This window comes from Trachemys scripta, chromosome 2 (genome assembly GCF_013100865.1).
Source record: "Trachemys scripta elegans isolate TJP31775 chromosome 2, CAS_Tse_1.0, whole genome shotgun sequence".
Classification (NCBI taxonomy): Eukaryota; Metazoa; Chordata; order Testudines; family Emydidae; genus Trachemys; species Trachemys scripta.
In genome coordinates, this window is record NC_048299.1 from 206159906 (window position 1) to 206182378 (window position 22473).

The 22473-nt window shown below is 43.4% G+C and overlaps 1 protein-coding gene across 2 annotated transcripts in view; it reads right to left on the reverse strand.

The window, feature by feature from the left end:
• The window catches only part of CHST9 (carbohydrate sulfotransferase 9), a 125921-nt gene extending 104379 nt beyond the window's left edge, over positions 1 to 21542 (reverse strand). Inside the window, exons 1-2 of one of the 2 annotated variants that reach the window (XM_034762809.1) lie at positions 21352 to 21542; positions 10670 to 10884 (exon numbers count right to left, since the gene is read on the reverse strand). In XM_034762809.1, coding sequence (XP_034618700.1) covers positions 10670 to 10790 — 121 coding nt within the window. In that variant the 5' untranslated portion in view covers positions 10791 to 10884; positions 21352 to 21542. Of the gene's footprint in view, positions 1 to 10669; positions 10885 to 21351 lie in introns of those variants that run through there. The other variant, XM_034762812.1, reaches the window with a different exon arrangement.
• Positions 21543 to 22473: the final 931 nt, after the last annotated feature.

The following is a 22473-nucleotide window of genomic DNA, read 5'->3' on the forward strand; positions in this document are numbered from 1 at the left end:
AACAGCCAGTCGTGTACATTTCTATACCCTGAACCCACCTCCGCACTCGACAAACCACAGCCACTTACCAGGCATCTCCTTTCCTACTTCTTGCTTGCTGGAGAGCAATTGCTGAGACTGGCTAGATACCTCCGGAGTGGTGAACAGTTCCTGACTGCCTGCCCCACTGGGAGCTCCACATTGTCGTCTAACTCCACTTCTTCATCAATGACTTCGTCCTCTGGGTTAGGTTCTATTTCCACCAACTCCAGGCCTGCCGAAGCATCCACAGGGCTCTTGGCAGTGGAGGTGGTGGGGTTGCCACTGAGGATAGCGTCCACCTCCTTATAGAACTGTCAAGGCTTAGCTGCAGCACTGGAGTGACTGTTTGCTTCCCTCGCCTTAAGGTACGCCTGCCTCAGTTTCTTTATCTTCACTCTGCACTGCAGCGTGTCCCGATCATAATCCTTTTCACACAAGCCTCGACAGATCTGGCCGTAGATATCAAAATTCCCACAGCTCACATACAGCTGGAACAGCACAGCCTCCTCTCCCCATATACTGATCAGATCCACCCACACCACAGTGGTCCAAGCGGGAGAGCATTTGCTGTGATAACACGCCAAGGTCACCTGGGAAGATGTGGTACGACCTCTCCAGGCTGAGTCAAGAGGAATTGGAATTTCAAAAATTCCCAGAGCTTCTAAGGGGGAGGGAAGCATGATTGTTTACCTGGCTGCAGGGCAGTAGAGTTCAAATTGATGACTAGAGTGGTCAGATTGGGCATTATGGGACACTTCCTGGAGCCCAAGTAGAGTGATAAAATCAAGCATAGTGTCTACACTAGGGTTACCATACGTCCGTTTTTTCCCAGACATGTCTGGCTTTTTGGTAATCAAACCCCCATCCGAGGGGAATTGCCAAAAAGCCGAACACGTCCGGGAAAATACCGTCTGGGCACTTCCCCTCCCATGGCTGCTCTGCTCCTCCCCTGACTCTTCGGCTCTGTTTAAGAGCCGAGCTGCCCAAGCGCTACCGGCTTCAGGGTTTGCCGGGCAGCCTCCAGACCCTGCGCCCCCAGCTGGGCGCTTCCCCTCTGGGGCTCCAGCTGTGCTGGGGAAGCGCCGCCCAGGGGCGCAGGGTCTGGGGGCTGCCCGGCAAACCGTGAAGCCGGTAGCGCTTGGGCAGCCCTTTTCGCGTGGCTGGGAGGGAGGAGGGGGAGTTAGGGCGGGGAAGGGGCAGGACCAGGGCCCCGTGGAGTGTCCTCTTTTTTTATTTTTTAAATATGGTAACCCTAGTCTACACTGGCACTTTGTTGACAAAAATTGTGTGCAGAAAGCCTTATGTCCCTCATCGGGGTGGTTTTATTTTGTCGGCAAAACAAGGCATTTTTGCCAACAAAAGTCGCATTCCAGTGTGTACGCGTTCAGTTTTGTTGACAAACTGCCTTTTGTTGATAAAACGCTGTAGTGGAGACAAGGCCAAAAAGTCTTGCTATAAAATTTGTCACTCATGATGCAATACTTGCCAGAAGATACAGATGCGCATTGTGTAAGAGGACAATAATACTTATGGGTTTGGTCTCCAAGAGAAACCCTGCAATAGGGAATTTTATTGGAAGGAGTGCTGTTACAAAACATTGCTAATAGCTATGGGATACACATACAGGTAAAGATATTCCAAGCAGTGAGGGATTTAGCCACATTTTCTATTAATCATCACCTAAACCAAATGGTCAAATTCTGCTCTTCATTACATACAATCAATCCTATTTAGTTCCACGGCTGCACAGGTGTAACAGAATACAGTTTCTTCCACAGTGTACATATAGTCGTGTCTAAAATTCATTGTCCTACAGAAGACATAAAAATCTTTACCCTAATTAAATGAAGTGTGAAGATTTCTCACAAAGATGAAACATTTTTTTTTTGTATTAATTGATTTGACCACTAAACCAGACTTGACTGGCAGAAGTGTTCAAAGACTTAGAAGCCATAGTAATACATGGTACTAGTTTACTCCGTATTTTGGTTAAGAGTAGTAACATTCAGATCACAAATTCATCCAGGGTCAAAACTTGAAGGGGCAGAGAAGGAAAAAAAAATTACTTCCTGATGTGACATGTACTTTTCAGCTATGCTAGCCTCAAATTAAAATATAAAACCATGAATAGGTTGCATTGAATCCAATTAAGAGTTGTGGGATGTTTTCCAGAGAAACACAGTAAAAATTTAGAAAATAGTTTGTCCCCATGTGCTTAAGTACACCTCTACCTTGATATAACACTGTCCTCGGGAGCCAAAAAAAAAAAAAAAAAAAAACTTACTGCGTTATAGGTGAAACCATGTTATATCGAACTTGCTTTGATCCACTGCGGTGCGCAGCCCCGCCACCCCCATCCCCTCCCCGGAGCGCTGCTTTACCGTGTTATATCCGAATTCGTGTTATACCGGGTCACGTTATATTGGGGTAGAGGTGTACTATAATAAAGACTACATGATTGCCTTTTCATCTTGCTTTTTCTTTTACATCATCTTCACTGTTTAAGTTTTTTTTTTTTAACTAAAGGAAAAAAAAAACAGTTTTTTTCCTTGAACACTTTGCAACCTGAGAGTGGGTCCTGAATAGTCCCAAGTAAATCATATGCTGTTTGTATAGTAATATTGATCTATTCTGGGTATATATGCCTCCCCCACCCACCCCCCATCATCATAGTATTTTTAAACACCAACAACCCAATGAAATAAGGAAACATTATCATCCCTGGTGGCTTGCCTACTTTCACACAGGAAGCCTGAAACAGAGCTGTGAACTGAACGTGGGCCCCAAACCACTGGATCATTCTTCCTCCATTAATATACCAATATAATATGTAGCTCAATTCCTATGTACCCAAATGATCATCAAAAGTCAGACGATGGATTCTCCTCAATATTCCCCAAATGAAATGAAATGCCAGGTCTGCAGTAAGACTAATGTAATGTTATAAACTAGAGCTGCCTGGACATTTTTTTTTTTTTTTGAAAATTGGAAAATACCAAATTTGACAATCTACATGTTCTGCTGGAATTGTCAGTTTCATTCAATTTTCCAATGGAAACCTGCCTGATTTCCTGAAAGCTCACCCACCACCCCGCCTGGCAGGCTGCCTTAGACTCAGAGCCAGGTGCCTGGAGCAGAGGCTCTCCGGGTTTCTATGTCCCCCGCCTTGCACAGGATTCTTGGCAGACCTAGGAACTTGGGCTCCAGCTGGGGCTTCCAGAGCCTCCACGCTCTGCAGTAGCCCACCTGGCAGGCGAGCTGTCAGGAAACAAGGCAGGTTTCCTTGCCAGTCTCATCAATCTCTAAGAAAAGCACTACCTGGAATCATACAGCTATTAAACTAAGAATTGTTATAAAAGTCAAACCTGGGCCGTTACGGGGCATTGATACTACACTGGCTGCCAATAACAAAGTTCACTTTTTGTTTCAGAATCATAAATAAGTTAATCAGTACACATTATATTGGCCTATTGTGCAATCAGCAGTGCAGTCAATTAATAGATATCCCCTTTCAGATCAGCCACCAAAGGCTTCACACAAAAACGTACAGCAAATTTGACTGCTTTGATTTCTAGATCCCATCCATTTTTTTTGCTTCAAGTGTATGAAAAACAGGAAAGTGATTTGAAGATGTCACACTGTTTCAATATATGCTCCAGATTCAACTCTGGCAAAGAGGTTACATTGAGGACAATGAAACTGGCAGACAATCATCCAGGGGGGAAAAAAGGAATGAAAAACAATTCAGTTAAATCCCGTCCCAATACTGCAGCAAAGCTGTAGGTGCCTGTTTCAAAAACATCTGTTCAGTTCAAATTGAACAAAAGAAATCATGTGCCTGATAATTCTACAGTGTATTTAAAGATTGATATCCCACCTCCTGTCACGTATTAGCTATTTTCCCCCCATTCAACTTCACAAGAACGGATAACTATCCAGAATAGTAAGAACTGAAGCTAGAATACAGGTGCTTAGGACCACCCACGTCCATAGATTTCACTTGCCATATTTACGCACATATTGGATAAATGGCATTGAGAAAGCCAGCAAGGCACTCAGATTACTTTGTTCTTGCTGTATAAGATAAGGAAATTAAAATCAATAATTTAGAACACAATCAACTCCACCACAATACGAGGAAAATAGCATAGTAAGGTCTAAGAGGACTAAATATTTATAGAGATAATGCATGCCCAGTTATCGTACAGTTAAATATAGAGTTAGAAGAAAGGTTTCAGGATAGTGGTCAACCAATAGATGCCTGGAGTTCAGATGCAATTTCCCCCTCAAGGGACATGGTTGTTCTGTTCATTATGGGGATTTTTTACACTTTTTTCTGAAATATCTGGTCTTGGCTGCTGCTGCTGGAGATATACCTAATGAACGTAGAATACTGCTCTGATCCAGTATGGCATTTCATGTATTTTTACTCATAACACGGTTACAATGCAAAGTATCAAACTCTACCCTTGATACAGATATTTGCCAAATACAGGAGTAGAAAAGCACTGTACAATCTCCCTTCAGCAGACATACATTTGAGAGAGAAAAAGCCAACTCTGTTTTGATCTATAGAGTGAAATTCATCCACTTATATCCTGTTCTCTCTGGGAGATTTTCCAATAGCACTATAACTTCCCTCAAAATGGCATTTACTGATCCCTTTAAATCCGCTCTCTCTGCTTCAAGCGATTATTGGATCGATAAAAATTATGCACAGTGGGTATTTAGACAACAGGGATAAATACTGAATACTCCCAGAAGGGCAGCCTCAGGAGAAATGGGGCATTTCAACCAGTAACTGGAAAAGAGTTGACTAGACTGTAGTACTGTTTTGCTCCTGCTGAGTTTGTAAGATAGACAGACACAAAATTATCCCTATAAGCTACCCAAGACTCCTATTATAGAAGTATTTCAAGCTTACTAAAAAGAAGCTGGTTAAAATTATTCATTGCCAATGTCTGTTGATAAGTTGGCCCCTTTTTGCACACTGATCCCAGTTTCTACAAGTATATTAGGTAGTCACAGACTAGTTTATGTGGTCAAATTTCACACAAAGGCTTATTCATGAATTGTTTGCTTTGGCAGTTCATGGTGTGTGACTGGTCATCTAAGTCACGTGATACTGCTTCTTTCTGTTCCCTGATTAGATTGACTTTTAATAAAAGCTTAACAAATGAGAAATACTAAATATGACATGTTAGGTATGTATCCCCCTGCTATTTGGAGGTTCCAGATAAGGACTGGAGAAACCTGCTCTTAAGGATCTGCCTATTAACCTGGCTGAAACATGAACAGTCTGTAGGAGCAAGGAGCCTGACTGACATGCCCCGGGTAGCCTGCATATGATTGAGACTACCCAGGAATGAGTGATGGGTAGAGCTAGGCAGAAAAAGCTGTTCTATTTTGCAGAGGAAATCAATATTTTGAAATCTGATTTTGTTCAGATTTTGAATGAGAAGCCAAAAATCTCAGAAGTCTCCATAAAAGGGAATCAAGCCCCAGGTCCTAGGCAGTCCATTTGGTGTGCTGCTGGGTGAGCGAGCTGACAGGAAACCAGATGCTCTTGTGATGGAACTCTGCCTTGGTTCAGGTGGAAATTTGTGGAAGTTGAACCATCTCAGTGAAACATTTTGATTTTGACTAATTGGCAAATTCTTATAAAAATGTTTTGGCAGAATTGTTTTGATCAGCTTTAGTGCTGAGCCCAAACAGAGAGGGAGTTGGCGAGAAGAAAGTTAACTGCTGCAGGAGGGGACACAGCTCCTCTGATGCTCTAGAAGGGAAGGAGAGAAGTGTATAGAGAACCCAGATTTATCCCAGGTGAGTTACAAAGTCACCAAGGAGGGAGGCATAAGTGGACTTTTCCATCCTCAGGAACTAGTGGTGCTCCAGGAGAGGGGATATGGCATAACTTTTGAGATGAATCATTCATTCTGAAGTCCAAGAAAATTCAGCATTCATGTGTGTTTTCATGACTACCAAGCACCCATCGGAATATTTGCCAAACAATATAACCCCATTAAAAAAAAAAAAAAAAAAAAACAATGAAACCAAGCTGCCAAACTTACAGCATCTATTTACAAAATTATTTTGTAGTCTTCAGCCAGCTGTACTTACTGACTAAGCCACATTAAGTCATGTCAGGAGCCAAACACCAACTAAGAGGAGAAATTTTGGAGTTAAGGATCCTAACTGTATGTTTTGGAATGCTGGTGTGCTGTGGTAACTTTGCAGGGCTGGTGTGCAAGAGTGTGATGCTCATACACCCTGGTGAACAGCTCTGGGCCCAGAAGGCCCTGCCTAGCCACAGTCACTTGTCTGCTCACATTGGAGGTGGGGCTCAAAAGGGAGCAGCTCAGCTCAGTCTGAGTGCAGAGTCCTGCACTACAAGCTCCTGAAAAGAAGCTGCTGGGACTCCATGTGGCAGAGACCAGGCCCCACTGCTGAGCCTCCATAAGCCCTTTACCCTACGAAGGCCAGGAACGAAGGACTGCCACTAATAGAGGCAGAGCATAGAGAACTCCAGAAGGAATCCAGAAACAGACCAGTGGCACTGACGGAGGAACAAAAGCCAAGGTAGGAAGTGGCCCAGGCATAAGGCCGTCTGTCTCTCAACCACATATCTGAGCTATTATTCACAGGGACTTTAAATTTAAACAACAATATAAAGGTACGGGACTCACCCCCTGCGATGCCTCCTGCTGGTCATTGAGAATTAGCTCTCTTCCAGCCTGGGCACCCTCTGCAGGCCAGTCTCCCACTTGTAGCTAGCCCCGTGTCCCTTCCGGACCCTGGTGCCCCTTTACCCTGGGGCTGCCCCCTGGCAATACCCCCCACCAGTTTCTATGGGAAATCCCCCAACCCTCTAATCCACCTTGCCTCAGTCTGGGCTACTGCCAGTCATCACCAAGCCCCCGCTCCCTGGGGCAGACTGCAGTATAAAAGCCACTGATCACAGGCAAGGGGGTTTGGACCCACTACCTTCCTCTGCCTCCCAGTACCTCTATGGGCCTTAGACCAGGCCCTACAGCCTAGGGAGGTGCCAGCCTGGAGCTCCCCTGCTCCTCTGGCTCTCCCCAGCCCTGCTTCACTCTCAGTACCCTTTCTGCAGGCAGCCAGGCCCTGCTCTCTCCCAGCCTGGAGAGAGTCTCTTTTGGGCCTTTGGTTCACAGCCTTTTTATGCAGGCCAGCTGTGGCCTGATTGGGGCGAGGCCCAGCTGTGGCCACTTCCCCAAGCAGCCCAGCTTAGCAGCTCTCAGTCACAACCTTCTCCCAGGACTGACTTTAACCCTTTTTCTGCGGGAGTGGGGGAGCTGCCCCACTACAAACATTAAGAAATAACTGGTAGATAATGTTTTCACCCCTCAGCTTTCAATTCATGCCACAATACTTGATGTTTTCTCTGAAATACATCAGATGGCATGGAGAATGGGCCAAACCCAGCAATCCTTACTCAGGCAAAACTCACACTGACATCACATAAAAGGCCAGACTTCAAGGCTGTTGCATACGTGTTGGCTTCAATGGAAGTTCTGACCAGGTAAGGCCTGCAGCCATGCAGGGAACCCTTCAGGCACTGATGCCTCAAGTGCTGTGCTACCCCATACAGGTCTGATCCCCCACTCTCTGCTCAGTTCAGTCCAGCACACCAGGCAACAGTGCTCTAGTAAGCTAAAAAAAGTGTGGGGGGCATGCTTACCCTCACCCTCTGGGAGGCCTTCATCCTCTCTTACTGAAGACACTTAGTATGATGCACCTGCTCAGGCTTATCAGACTGTCCCTTCTGGCAAACCAGAGGAGGTGGCTCCTGAAAGAAGCTGGTAGCTCTGCTTCTGAGACCCCTTTAGCTGCTATTCTTCCCCTTTCCTTGCTATACACAAGCATGAACAGAGAGCAAGAAGATGATTCCAGGTGCACAGAGCAGTGGGAAAGAGGAGCAGAGTACATGTTAGAGTTGGAAGCGGAGATCACTGATTCAACAGATGGCTCAGGAAAGATTTGAGATCAGCGAGTCACTTTCAAAACTGGGTGTCCTTAGAGGTGTGAGTGACAGAGCAAGTGTGAAAAGCTAAATCAGAGTGGACACAGAGGTGCTTGGGAAAGACCAGGTCAAGAGGACACTCATAAGGCGACTGTGGGAGTCACAGCACTGTTGAAAAATCAAAGATGTGAGGGGCTGGTGAGTGAGTGAGATCAAGCCATAGAAGAATGTGGAGTTAGGTCCAGTGAGAGAATACATGAGCACTTGGAGGAAGAGGAGAGATAGCAAAGACTGTATTCTAACGAGGAAAGAAATGATAAGAGTGGAAGTAAATATCCAACCTGTAACCTAGTAGGGCACAGAGTGCTAATGAGCATGTCGTTTTTTTGCTTCCCTACAAAAATCCAGGTCTGGTTAGGAGGCATGTAACACCACAACTAGAAGAGCCTTTGAAGCCAGAGTAGAACATTTATATTAGCAAGAATGTGAAGTTTAGCAGATGCTCCAGCAATTTACTAGGCTTCAAGTAAGATATACTAAGAAATTGAAAGTTCAGTGTTGTAGGAGCAGAAAGTCTTCTAACAGGCCGGCTCTAAGTTTTTTGCCACCCCAAGCAAAAAAATTTTTTGCTGCCCCACACCCCAGCCCTGGACTCCCCCCACCCCCCCTCTGCCGCCCCAGCCCTGGGCTCTCACCCCCACCAGTGCCCTCCCCCACCCACACCCCCTGCCGCCACAGCCCTGGGCTCTCACCCTCACCCCACCCCACCCGCATCCCCTGCCGCCCCAGCCCTGGGCTCCCTCCACCAGTGCTGACTCCGCCCGCTCCCCCCTCGCCTCCAGCCAGTCCGGCGCTGGCAGGGTCGGGGTAAGCAACAGAGCTCCTGGGCCGCGCCTCACTACAGATTCCATCCATCCAGGGCTCCCGCTTCCAGGACTGGCCGGGACTCGGGATTGTAGAGCGGGGGGGGGAGGGGGGGGGCGGCACTGAGGAGCCGGGGCAGGGCAGCCCCAGAGGGAGTGGAGCCCTGAGAGCGGGCCCCGCACGGCAGCGCCCCAGGCACCGGTCCCCTCTATGTCCCCACTGCTGCTTCTGGACGCCCTGCTGCAGCCCCTGGGAGGCTCGGGCCCTGGTTGCGGCACCTACAGGAAGCTCCGTGCGCCCCGCGGGGCGGCCCCCAGCCGGAGTGTCCGGCACTCGGAGCCCGCCCATCCTAGCCACAAGGTGTGGGCGCTTCTCCCCGACACAAATCGCAGCGGCCCCAGGGCGCCCCCGCACACAACGCGCTGCTGCTGCCAGGGCCGGCTCTAGGCTTTTGCCGCCCCAAGAAAAAAAAAAAAAAAAAGATGGCCGGAATGCTGCCTCAAGCACGTGCTTGGTTTGCTGGTACCTAGAACTGGCCCTGTCTTCTAAACTCAAACCTAGCCAGTTTTCAGTCACATAGCCGCTGCATGCAGACATGCTACTTGTACATTTTGAGCAGGACACTACAAAGGCTAAAACCAGTTCTGCTTACAGCAAAAACATTTGTCCCTAAAGACTCTTAGAGTGACAGTTCAGAAGAGTGCAGAAAGCATGCTTTACGTTTTTTTAAACAAAAAAAATACAGCCATTTGCAGATTAAAAATCTCTAGCTGTCTTAGTAGCAGCACGCTGCTACTGATAAGATTAAAGAAGCACACAAAAGATAGTTGTCAACTATGGACTCTCCAAAACTCCAAGCTAGTTCATTGCCAAAAAGCCACAGATATACAGAGCATAAAGTAAAAAAAAAAAAATCCAGCTGAAGAGTAAATTCAACATCCATATTAGAGTAATCTCAAATTGCACTGTATGTTCACAAGTGTTTCAAATTATTTTACTTAGTAGCAACATTTAAGTGACCATATTTTTAGAAGAGAGACCATAACTGGGGACAATAAGCAACAGAGAGGTGCTGTAAAGGAGATACAGGTGTTTGGAATAAAAAGAGTTGCTTTTTAAAGGGGGGGGGGGGGGGGGGTGTCTCAGGGTTGAAGGGAGAGAAGGGAAGGGAGGACTTAAAGCCTTCTCTTCATGAGACATCATGTCACTCAGATGAAACTCAGAGAAAGCCAAAATCTGTTTTACGGAGATCCTGATGTGTAAGTACAACAGTGGCACTCCTGCCTGCATTTATGTTTCTTCACGCAGACCATTTAGGGCATATCCACACTTACCGGGATTAACACTGCAGCGATCAATGCACCAAGGGGCGATTTAGTGGGTCTAGTGAAGACCCGCTAAATCGACCGCAGATCGCTCTCCTGTCGATTCCAGTATTCTGCCAGAACGAGAGGAATAAGGTAAGTCGATGGGAGAGTGTAGATACCGCAGAAAATTGACCTAAGCTACGTCGACTCCAGCTACATTATTCACGTAGCTGGAGTTGCGTAACTTAGGTCAATTTACCCCCGTAGTGTAGACAAGGCCTTAGGTAGCTGCTCGACAAACGCAAGTCATAGCATGGGGCAATTCCTTGATACATATGCTGATTGCTGCACTGTAGTATAGAGTGTTAGAGTCCCATTCCACTGCCCTCTCCCCATAAAAAACCCACACCACACCCTCTCAACAAATCATTCTTTTAGCTTAAAGCAGCAACTTAAAGCAATGGAGGCAATACAGTTAAGAAAACTATTTTACCTGTAGGATGTTCTTCAATCCAGGCCTGCAGGTACATGAAGAGGAGTAGACCTGCTACTCCAAACATCAATACAGTCACAAAGACTTGTCTCAGGTTCATGACACTATCAGAGGGCTGCATTTCAGCTCCTTTCAGAAAGCTGCATGATTCACTTTTCAATAGGTTCTTAATTTAGCTGTATCTTCTTTAGCATCCTTTCCTTTGAGACAGCAACCTGGAATAAAAAAAGGACACAAGAACTAGCTGTATCTCTTAAGTGGCTTTTTTTCCAGGAGAACCTGTATAAATACAAAGCATAATGATTACATAAGCTACTAAGCGAGGGGGACTGGGAACACTTGAGTTTATGTCCATAGCCCTAACAATTTTTCCATAATACTGACACTTCCCTAATGAATCTCAAAGAGAAATCATTTTTTTCTGGAGTGAAGGCAAAAATCCATTACATAAAGCCAGAGTATTCGTGCTCTGTGAATGTACAATATGGAGAGTCAAGGGAGGGACAGGAAATCAACCCCACAACCTGAAGCCAAGTCCAGAAGCTGACATACAGCTCCCCACAATCTGTCATTTCATCCTATTAACTATAAAACTAAAGGACATAGTGCCTCCCTAGCAGTTGTGGAGAATGTTGCGTTACTAAATCCATGCAGTTGAGAATCTTGTGGCTCCTCTTCTTGCTCCAGTCCAGTCTTTTATAGACTACCCAAGGCAAGTGTGAAGACCCTTTCCACAGCAAGTAAGGGACAGACAGTCACCTTTGCACAGCTGGTCAAATGTAGCCTTACCAGTAAGAACCTATATCAGATTACATAACCCAGCCTGAAGTGACAAGAACTAATAGAATTTTGAATCTGGCCACTTTGCAATCATTACTAATATACGGGGGAGGGAGAAGAGAAAGACTAAATGTCTGAGTCTTGCCACTGACTTCCCTAATAGCAGAATCAAGTCCAAAACTTGACTGAAAAATTCTTATTTCTTGCATGGCACAGAGCCACAGGAGAAGGAAATTGTTCGTTTAACAACCATCACCTGCCACTCAAAAGCTGATGTTAAGAGTTCAAAGTAAGGTACAAAAGGTTTTGTACAATATAAATGTAAAGCTTCTTAAAGTGAATTAGAATGTGCTGGATTTTGAAAGCAATGGAGTACAATGTAGAAGTAAATGTTAAATTAGATTGCAGAGCAAATAAAAATATTCTGAAATTCGGTACAATGAAGCCCTTGTAAATGAATATCTGATAAAAGACACTTTTAGCAGACTAAAGCAAAAATACAATGAAAACTTAAGCTTTCAGAGGACACGAGTAACCAACTAAAGCACTGTTTTAAATGAGCGCTCGGTTAAAGGAATAAGTCTATTCCTAGTGTGTGCATGTTTGTGGAAACAAAAAAGTAGCAGGTATTTAACAAGTCATACTTGAATGACCAAAGCATTATATATGATTTCCAGAGAAATGCAGAGCTTCATGTGATTCACAAAAAGAAAGAGAAAATATGAACCTATTTCAATAACTCAGTGCTTTCATACATAAACTTTGACTTTACTGTGAATGAAAACTTAATCTTTCACCCAAAACATTTTAGTATGGACATAACATGAGTTTCCCATAAACAATAGGTAAGTTCTAAATGTGTGTTAAGTAAAGTGATGTTCAGAAGTTGAACATACTATATCAAGTATAATTTTTTCCTTTCAACTCCGTGCCATTAAAATTAGGGCTGTTGATTAATCGCAGTTAACTCACATGGTTAACTCAAAAATTAACTGCGATTAAAAAAATTAATCATGATTAACTTCACTGTTAAACAATAGAATGCCAATTGAAATTTATTAAATATTTTTTGATGTTTTTCTACATTTCTATTACAACACAGAATACAAAGTATACAGTGCTCACTTTATATTTTTTTATTACAAATATTTGCATGGTAAAAAAACAAAAGAAATCGTATAGTTCAATTCACTTAATACAAGTACTGTAGTGCAATCTCTTTAGAATGAAAGTTGAACTTACAAATGTAGGTTCTAAAGTTTTACATTCTTTTATTTTTGAATGCAGTTATTTTTTGTATATAACTCTACAAGTCAACTCAGTCCTACTTCAGCTAATCGCTCAGACAAACAAGTTTGGTTAAAATTTGCAGAAGGTAATGCTGCCCATGTCTTGTTTACGTCACCTGAAAATGAGAACAGGCGTTCACATGGCACTGTTGTAGTAGGTGTCGCAAGATATTTACGTTCCAGAGGTGCTAAAGATTCATATGTCTCTTAATGCTTCAACCACCATTCCAGGATGCATGTGTCCATGCTGATGATGGGTTCTGCTTGATTACGATCCAAAGCAGAATGGACCGACGCATGTTCATTTTCATCATCTGAGTCATGCCACCAGCAGAAGGTTGATCTTCTTTTTTGGGGATTCGGGTTCTGTAGTTTCTGCATCGGAGTGTTGCTCTTTTAAGACTTTTAAAAGCATTCTCCACACCTTTTCCCCCTCAGATTTTGGAAGGCATTTCAGATTCTTAAACCTTGGGTCAAGTGCTGTATCTATCCTTAGAAATCTCACATTGGTCCTTTTTTTTGTGTTTTGTCAAATCTGCTGTGAAAGTGTTCTTAAAACGAACATGTGCTGGGTCATCATCCAAGACTGCTATAACATGAAATATAGGGCAGAATGCAGGTAAAACAGAACAGGAGGCATACAATTCTCCCCCAAGGAGTTCAATCACAAATTTAATTAATGCATTATTTTTTTTTAAACGCGCATCATCAGCATGGAAGCATGTCTTGTGGAATGGTGGCCGAAGCATGAAGGGGCATATGAATGTTTAGCATATCTGGCACGTAAATAGGCTACAAAAGTGCTGTGTGAATGCCTGTTCTCACTTTCAGGTGATGAGGTAAATAAGCAGGCAGCAGTATCTCCCGTAAATGTAAACAAATTTGTTTGTCTTAGCAATTGGCTGAACAAGACTGAGTAGACTTGTAGACTCTAAAGTTTTACATTGTTTTGTTTTTGAGTGCAGTTATGTAACAAAAAAAAAAATCTACATTTGTAAGTTACATTTTCACGATAAAGAGATTGCACTACAGTACTTGTATGAGGCGAATTGAAAAATAGGATTTCTTTTATCATTTTTACAGTGCAAATATTTGTAATCAAAAATATAAAGTGAGCACTGTATACTTTGTATTCTGTGTTGTAATAGAAGTCAATACATTTGAAAATGTAGAAAACATCCAAAAACATTTAAATAAATGGTTTTCTATTGAAAGTGTGATTAATAGTGCGATTAATAGCGATTTTTGTATCGCTTGACAGCCCTAATTAAAATACTTTGTAAAGTACACTGAAAAGTGCTTGCAAACCTGTTACTTTAAATTTAAGCTATATCTCAATGTCATATTTGCCATTTTATGCATTATACCTATGAATAATGTAGACGCCTAGACACAAGTGTGACAGACACCATTTTGAACTTACGCTCTGGCTGATTTTTTTTGTATACGTCATGAAACAACTAGTTCAAACATGGAACACTGTAGGAAGGCAATTAAGTAGCTTTATTTCATAGTATTCCTTTCTGGTTAACTAACATGCAGAGCTGTCATCTCCTACTATGGAAGCTATTTCCACTTCTGGCTACCGAGAAGGTATAGTGCCTGGCTATGAGTGGTAGTAAGAAACTGGTGGAAGGAGAAACCACACTAAATATGCTGAATATAAAGGAGGGAGCATTGAACTGCTTAGAGAATGGTGCGGGAGGTGGGATCCAACTCCTCCATTCTTTTAACTAGGAGTCTCGTCTCATTCAACCCCTTTCCCCATAGTGCTCCCAATGCTCTCAAGCCTACCTATTGTTGTCACTCCCTGTACCTGAACTTCAGCACACTTGTTTTAGTGGCTATATTCATATCCATAGGATTAGCTGACAAAAAGATAGAAGCATGCCTGCTTCACAGAGTTGGGATCCCTTTCTGGTTAGAAGGAGAAACAATTAATTCAGTCACCCACAGAAAGCTGCATTATTTACATAACATTGATATTTGTTTGGATAAGAACTCAGAACAAAACAAGTAACATTTTTTGATGCTCAGCAAGTCTGAATGCATAATGGTAAGAAATTTATTCTCTAGCAGTTACCAGACCGAGCTTTGTGGTAAAGTTACTGGGGATGCATAGCTGTGTGTGTCTTATTACAATAAAGTCAAACAACCTGAATACATGCACTGAATGGGAATTTCTCTCACAACCAAACATGTGCAGTTTTCTTGCTTCTCTTTCCAGTCCTTTTTACTCTGATCATATGGGAGTGGCTGGAATCAAACTTTACTTGGGAATTAATGCAATATTTGGGGGTTACGAGAAACACTTTATTAGGCGCCTTAGGTGAAAGCGTGCCTCCAAATGGCTTATGCTGCCAGTACAACCCTTACAGTTCAATCATGTAGGAAGATATCTAGTATTATTTCCGATGATGCCAGACTAAGGTAGTCCATTAATAAGAAAAGCAAACATCTTGCTAGGGGGACAATTTCTGCGTTGATGGTGTAAATTCCACATTGTTTTCTTTAGCGAAACCTCATGATGCACTCCCATATATTTTTTTATTTGTGGAAGAAAGCTGGGGCAGGGGAGAGAAATTACACAAATTAGTATTAGTCACGGTATGTTACGAATATACCCATTTTACAAGAACAGTATCAATTAAAGTCAGTACAATCATCTCCTTATTGAGAGCTCACTACATGTGTTGTTTTAAATTGTGTGTGTTCATGTTTAGGCCAAGTTTCACTTCAGACAGCACAGATCAGACTATTATGTGCACAGAGCCTTACAGCTACATTATACAATTTTAAAACTGCCTAGCTTGAATAATTAGTGCAATTTAGTTAACTCAATGATTTATAATCTATAGATGAAAAATCAGAGCGGTAGTTAAAATAAAATCTCTGCGTCTACAAATCTACTGCAGAACATTTTAAGCAGCCACAACGACACTGTGACAGATTATCCCCTTTGGCATTAAAAACTGCAAGAGGGGGACAACTCTTCCCAACCCCTCCCCCCAACAAAGAGGGACTCTCTGGAAGGATTACCTCAGAGATTAGCCCCCACTGCTTGCTGAGGGGATGGGAGGGTTGCTCCTCCCCCATGACAAAGCTTGCTCCACTGATGTTAGAGTCATCTGTGAGGAGCCTGTGCCCCCACTAGCTGTAACTCCAGGTCACCCTCTATTCATAATTCCTTGACCGTGTGGCTCCAGTGGAAATATACTATCAGGGACTCCCCCCTGACCTCAACTACTCCAGGCAATCTTGGGAGTGGAGGTTATGGGGTAATTTTAATGCAACTGAGAGACTTGTGCCCCTTTTCCCCCCAAGCCAACTCCACTTTTCCTTCAGCCCAATCTGACTCTCCAAGCAAACCCTTGGATACATAGGTTTGGGGCTCTGCAAGATCCAAGAAAGGTGGAGGGGGAAATGGGTGAGATAGTGCCATGGGAGCCCCCAAACCCCACTTCTGCACAAAGGAGGGATGAGCCAAGTCTGGCTAACCATACTCAAGTCCTGCCAGGATGCTCCAGGATGCCATCCCAGCACCCTTTTGGGGACCCAGACTGGTATGTTATGACCCTTCCGGTATTTCCATACCAGCACTCCTCAACTGCAGCACTCACCCGGTAGTGGCAAACCCCTCCTGCACAGATCAACAGGGTCACAATCTGCCCCACTGACTTCAATAAAGGCAGTTATGGAGGAATTCCATAAGATACATAGCAAAAAGTTTAGACATTAGAGGCCTAGGAGACATAACCACATGTTGCTCAGATCTATAAGCGAGACAGAAAGCTAGAAGAACAGAAGTGCACATATCAGTTTTCAGCACTGAACTTCAGGGGTAATCAGCAACAAGTTTTCAGTTACTGAGTTTGAAATGAGAGCTTAGAAATTTTATAGTGAGCCCATATTCATTAACTTTTAATATTTCAAGTTCTTTTAAGACCAAAAGTATTTAGTAACATTGTCATCTTTATCAAGAAACCTCCCACTCCATTAGCATACAGTCATTTTACTTTTCCTCCCTTCAGATTTTAGGTCTAATCCAGAGAAGTACATCCCATTGCAGGATAAGTACCACCTGGTAAAATACTCTGGGCACCAGGACCCACAGAAATGAGGGAAAGCAGCTCCTGACACAACTTCTAAATAATCCCACTTTATTCGGTCCTCACTCTTTCCCTTAAGCAACACTCTTGTCCTGGAACTACGTGGCACTTCCCAGTTCTGTCTGCACTAGAGATATTTGACACTCATATCACTTTTTTGATTCCTAGCATGCAAGTCCACATGAAAATCTGGTGGTAGCCAGAGCATAGAGCAGCTGAGTAACTCCTACTTTCAAACCTCCCTATAACTGCACCTCACAACCCCAAAAATCAAAATCAACACAGAAACAGAGTGAAAAACTTAAAATAGTAAAAAGAAGAACAGGAGTACTTGTGGCACCTTAGAGACTAACAAATTTATTAGAGCATAAGCTTTCGTGGACTACAGCCCACTTCTTCGGATGCATATAGCATATAGTAGTCCACGAAAGCTTATGCTCTAATAAATTTGTTAGTCTCTAAGGTGCCACAAGTACTCCTGTTCTTCTTTTTGCGGATACAGACTAACACGGCTGTTACTCTGAAACTTAAAATAGTAAACTACAGAAGTTTGGCAACACTGTCTTCCCTCCCCCCGCCCCCTTTCTCCTTGGTATTCTCCTGAAAAACAGAAAAGGACGAAGATTAACCATTAGAGAGATGGACAGACACAGAGACAATCCACTCCCTGTGCATTTATTTTACTGGTCATTGCCACAGATATCCACCCACTACCTCAGTGGTTCCTCACACGCTCCTAAAAACAGAAAACAGAACAGAGTCATTACTTGAAAGATACCTAGTAGAGCTATCACAACCCCTCATACCACAGATGAAGCCACTTACCTCTTCATAATCCCCCAGCACACACTCATTTTTTCCCTAGCCTTCCCCAAAGAACAGTGTCTCTCTTAGTGACTCCATTGTAGTGCTGTGGCATGCTGGGGAGAACTTTCTGGCCTCCATGGAGGGATGTCGTCCTGGACACTGGCCCAGCCTCTCTCCTTCTCTGTATCCTAGAAACAAGAAGTTAAAAAGCTGTTAATTCAGCAACAAGAACCAAGGAACTAAAGTTACTGAAGGAATTAAAAGTAGAAAAAGAAATCCAGCTCCTCACCTTTTCAACTATGAAAACTCAAAAGGTCATATGCCAGACCTCCAGGAACACAGGTGGGAGGAAGGTGCTGACACTCTACCATAGCAACTTAAAGTGGAAGGTTATAGCAATAACCCTTCATAAACACACGTGGTTCCTCATACTGGACAGAGCTATTCTTATCAGTCATTGGAACAAATTAAAATTGTGAACATGTGCACTATTCACCATTGCTAATTTTCCTGCTCCCAGAACCTAGCTGAGCACTCTGGGATAGATGCAATAGCTCACAGACACTGCAAAGTTTGCAACAAGTGCTGCATGTGGACAGAGTGCACTGTGGGTAAGCAAAACAGGATACCGGATTTAAAAAAGGTTCCGGTTTAAGGATCCAAATTTTAAGGGGTTCATAGATCATCATCTAGTCAGGCCTCCTGTATAACAGTATTACATACATATGTATAAATTCATAAGTAATCTCCTGAATTAGTTACTGCTTCAAGTTCAGTAAGAGCACATGTTTCTAAAAGAACCAATCTTGATTTGAAAGTTTCCAGCGATGGAGAATCCACCGTGACACTTGGTGTTAATTACCTTCGTTGTTCAAAATTTGCACCTTTCAGCCATTGGACTTGTATCACCTACCTCTCCTGGAATATAAAAAAAAGTGAGGAATTTTGAGGATTTCTTTTACATATTGGATGATTTAGGCTTCTGTTTCTCACCTTTCATGCTCATACTCCTTTTTATGTTCTGTGGAGTCTCTTTAGCGCCAAGGTGTCAATTCAGTTGCAGGCATATGTTTCTCTTCAAGAGCCGGATTTTAAAAAAAATTGTTTTTGCACAACTGCCAATTAGAGGCATTGAACTAAAAGGCAGTAAAGCAGTCAAATAGTACAGGTACATGGCAGCCATTTTGATTGCATGGGAACCCAGTGGAGGCAGAAGTATGAGGGGGGCAGAGAAGAAAGCGGACATCAACACTTCTTCAAATTGCTAGACCAATTGTAATACAGTCATACCCGAATGTAACTGAAGGCATCATTTGGCTTTCAGAACCCTTATTACCAGCAATATTATATTGTGAGTAAGGAAGCCAACATAACTTTCATAGAGTTCAAGATGAAGAAAAAAATCTTGAGTTGTAAAGTTCCACATTTGATGTGGACTTTGAAATAAAAATGGATTTTCAAATGACAATTCCAAGTCACTTGAAAGAGTAAAGCTAAAAAAACACCCACACACAAGCAAAACCACACAAACAAAACCCCTCCAATCCCCACAGCTTGAAAAACATTAAGGCTTCAAGAACACTCAGGAAATTCCAAATACAAACATTACCAGAGCAAGCTCAGCTCAGCCCAGTTGCACACATATTTAGCATTTTTCTATTTCACTTCTTATTACAGTGTAAACCTTAATACTGTTTTAGCAATTATGCCTTGTTATTATTGCATTTTATACCATGCCATATATTGTATAGGATGAATGGTATACAGAAGGTAAACTATGTGCTCCTATTTACCCTATCTTTGGGATACGATTTTGCAGTCTCAGTGTATTATGGCACCTACCCCTTAAATGCTTCATATATAAGGAATTCACATTAATCAATCAGTAAACAAACAAAAATCATTTCAGGAGAGAAAATTATTTGTCTCATTTCATGAGGTTTTTCTTCTTTTCTACAGGGACTATGTAAAGGAAGAGGGGGCAGTGATAAGCAAAGAAAGCAGTACTTTCTTCTTCAATCATGATTAGGGGAATTGGGTAGATGCTGTAAATAATCATCAAACAGCTTAATCTCTGCCTTGCAGATCTTACAGTTAAATTTATGGCAAGACACAAGGATGTGTATAAACAATAGGAGGGAACGTGGGAGGTAGAGCAGTAATAAAGACACATGCTTGCTTAAAATCACCTGAGGCTCCAATCCTGCAAGCACTTTTACAAATACTTAATGTTAGGCAATGGGATTAGCACGCATGAAGTCAAAAACATGTTTAAACATTTGCAGGATTGGAGTGTGTGTGTATATAACTAGATAAAAGATTTGGCTTTTTGTCTAATAATTTCTCTACATTCAAATAGGGGAACTTGTTTATTGACTGCAGTGAATCAAAGTGGTATTATATGCCAAGATGACTTGCTTTTTGCCCCAATCACTCACTCTGCTGCCCAATAAACTGTCCAGGGAACACCACCTAATCTTTTATTTTTGAACCCAGGTCCTGAATTCTAGGTTTCTGCTGTGCAACAATATTTGCCCCCCCCCTCCCAAGTCAATCAGTAGAAAGGTAGGAGGTTTGTACCTTTCCACTCAGTTCACTTGTCACAGAATAAAGTAACATAGCTACAGAGTCTCTTTAACTTCTTAATGACATAATTTGTCCATAACACATTGATGTCCCTAAAAAAACCCAAACAAGTCTTCCTTCTGCTCCCTTCTCTCCCCCCAAAAACCCACTAAACCAATCCATCTCACTTTCCTTTATTATTCCCATGAAGATTTTTTGAAGTGTTTTTCATTGCTGAGTTGCCACTTGAGTGCCACTAAAATACATAATAGAATTTAGTTACATTTAAAATGACAATGATATACATTATTTGCATACACTGAACAAAACTGTAAGGGAAACAGCAAAACTGAACTCAAAAGTTGTCATGTGATCTACAGTATTATAGAACACCAGTTATGTGAAGATACTACTTAATCATTCAAGGAACCAGAAGGTAAGTTTACATAAAGATTTGGATAAATTGTCTGGTTTCTGAGGTCCTCTCTACATGTCTTCATTCACTGAGAAACCCACTAAATTATTATGGGGCTCATCCAAAAACCCACTGAAGTCTGTGGAAATTTTCCCCCTGATGACCTCAAATAAGCTTTGGATCAGGACCTAAAAGTTCAAGGGCAGCTAGTGAAAGCCATCACCACAAATAGATTGAAAATAAACGGATGTGAATGAACTAAATAACTTTTAAGACAAGATGGGGGGAAAAAAGTTAGTTTAAACCTCAACAACAAACCTTCATTCCAGCCTTGGAAAGGGACTGAAATTGCATTATAGGAGCACTGACATTTCACCCTTGAATCCTTTGGTACCCCAGGCAGAACCACTCAGGCTCTCGAGAGATCAATAGAGATTTTCTATGGGGGAGAAAGATCGGAACCGCGTCCGAGCTGTCCCAAAGCTCCCGGCAAACCCTGGCCCCATGCAGAGCTAGTGGCAGGCACACAGGCAGGAACGGGGTAATTTCGCTGTGTGCAGAGCCCAGGTTTAGGGAGCCTGGTGGGGAAGAGTCGAGCGCATTTCATGGATAACTACACAGAGAAAGTCACCTGAGCTGAGAACGTGTCTATCTCCCGCCCCGGACAAACGCAGCAAGCAGCCCCCATACCCACCTCCTACTGCAGAGGGCACTTACCGCAAGCCGAGCTGCGAGCTCCCCTGGTCATGGGATCTCCGCCGGCCGGAGCTCAGGTCCCAGCAGAAACTTTGCACCCTCCCCCACTGCTCCCTCTATAGCTAGAGCTCCCAGGGCAGCGGAGGCTGGAGCCCCGCACGCCGAGTCAGCCCAGCCTCTACCCCCGCAGAGCTGCTCGAGGAAGGCAGAACAATCACCCCCTCGCCGGACTAAGGGACAGCCACGCCCAGCTGCAAGGGCTGCCCCGCGCCGCCGGCCCGCCTTCCCCAGCTCCACGTGCGGGGCACTCACCTCCTTCCTCGCGGTCCTGCTAGAGCTTGCCTTCCAGTACTCACTTCTTCATTTACCTACTGTCCAAGCCCCCACTCCTGCAGGGGGCACGTCGTTAATTAACCCAGAGAGCGAGCTTATTAGGGCTTAGAAATCATTACACATTTCTTCACCCACGTGATCAACATCAACACACCAGGTAATTAACAGCGGAAGCCTCTGAGAAGTCGCCGTTGCTCTCCTCTAGTTTAGAACTAGCAGTTTCCCCTGTGTCTGTGTGGTCAGTCTCTCTTTCCTGTTCCCAGCACCACCACTACAAGGTCTGACTTGCAAACGCTGCAGTAGAAACGGTTTGCCCTTGGTTTGAGCCTGACGCTTTTTAAAACGGCATGGAGAGACAAGGTGGGTGAGGTTAGATCTGTTATTGGACCAACTTCTGGGGGGTGAGAGACAAGCTTTGGGAGCCATACAAAGCTCTTCTTCAGGTGTGGGAAAGAAACATCCAGCTTCACAGCTAACTCCAAGGTGGAAAGGAATGTTTAGCTTAAGTAGTTAGCACATATAAGGGACCAGTACTCCCAGTTTCTCTCACCAGTAGAAGTTGTTTCAATAAGAGATATTATCTAAACCACGTTTCTCTAGTCTTCTGTACAACTACACTGCATACAAAACTGGAGTGGAGATATTTGTATTGGTCTGAAGTTTAAAAATAAACCTTTCAGTATAAAATCTAAACTGAAGGCCAGTTTGACCTAACAGGGACCAGCCCAGGGTTACATTCCAACAAGCCAGTCCATACAGTCAGTCCTATAAAGCCCCATTCAACTCAATCAGTTTCCCTGCTAGCCAGAG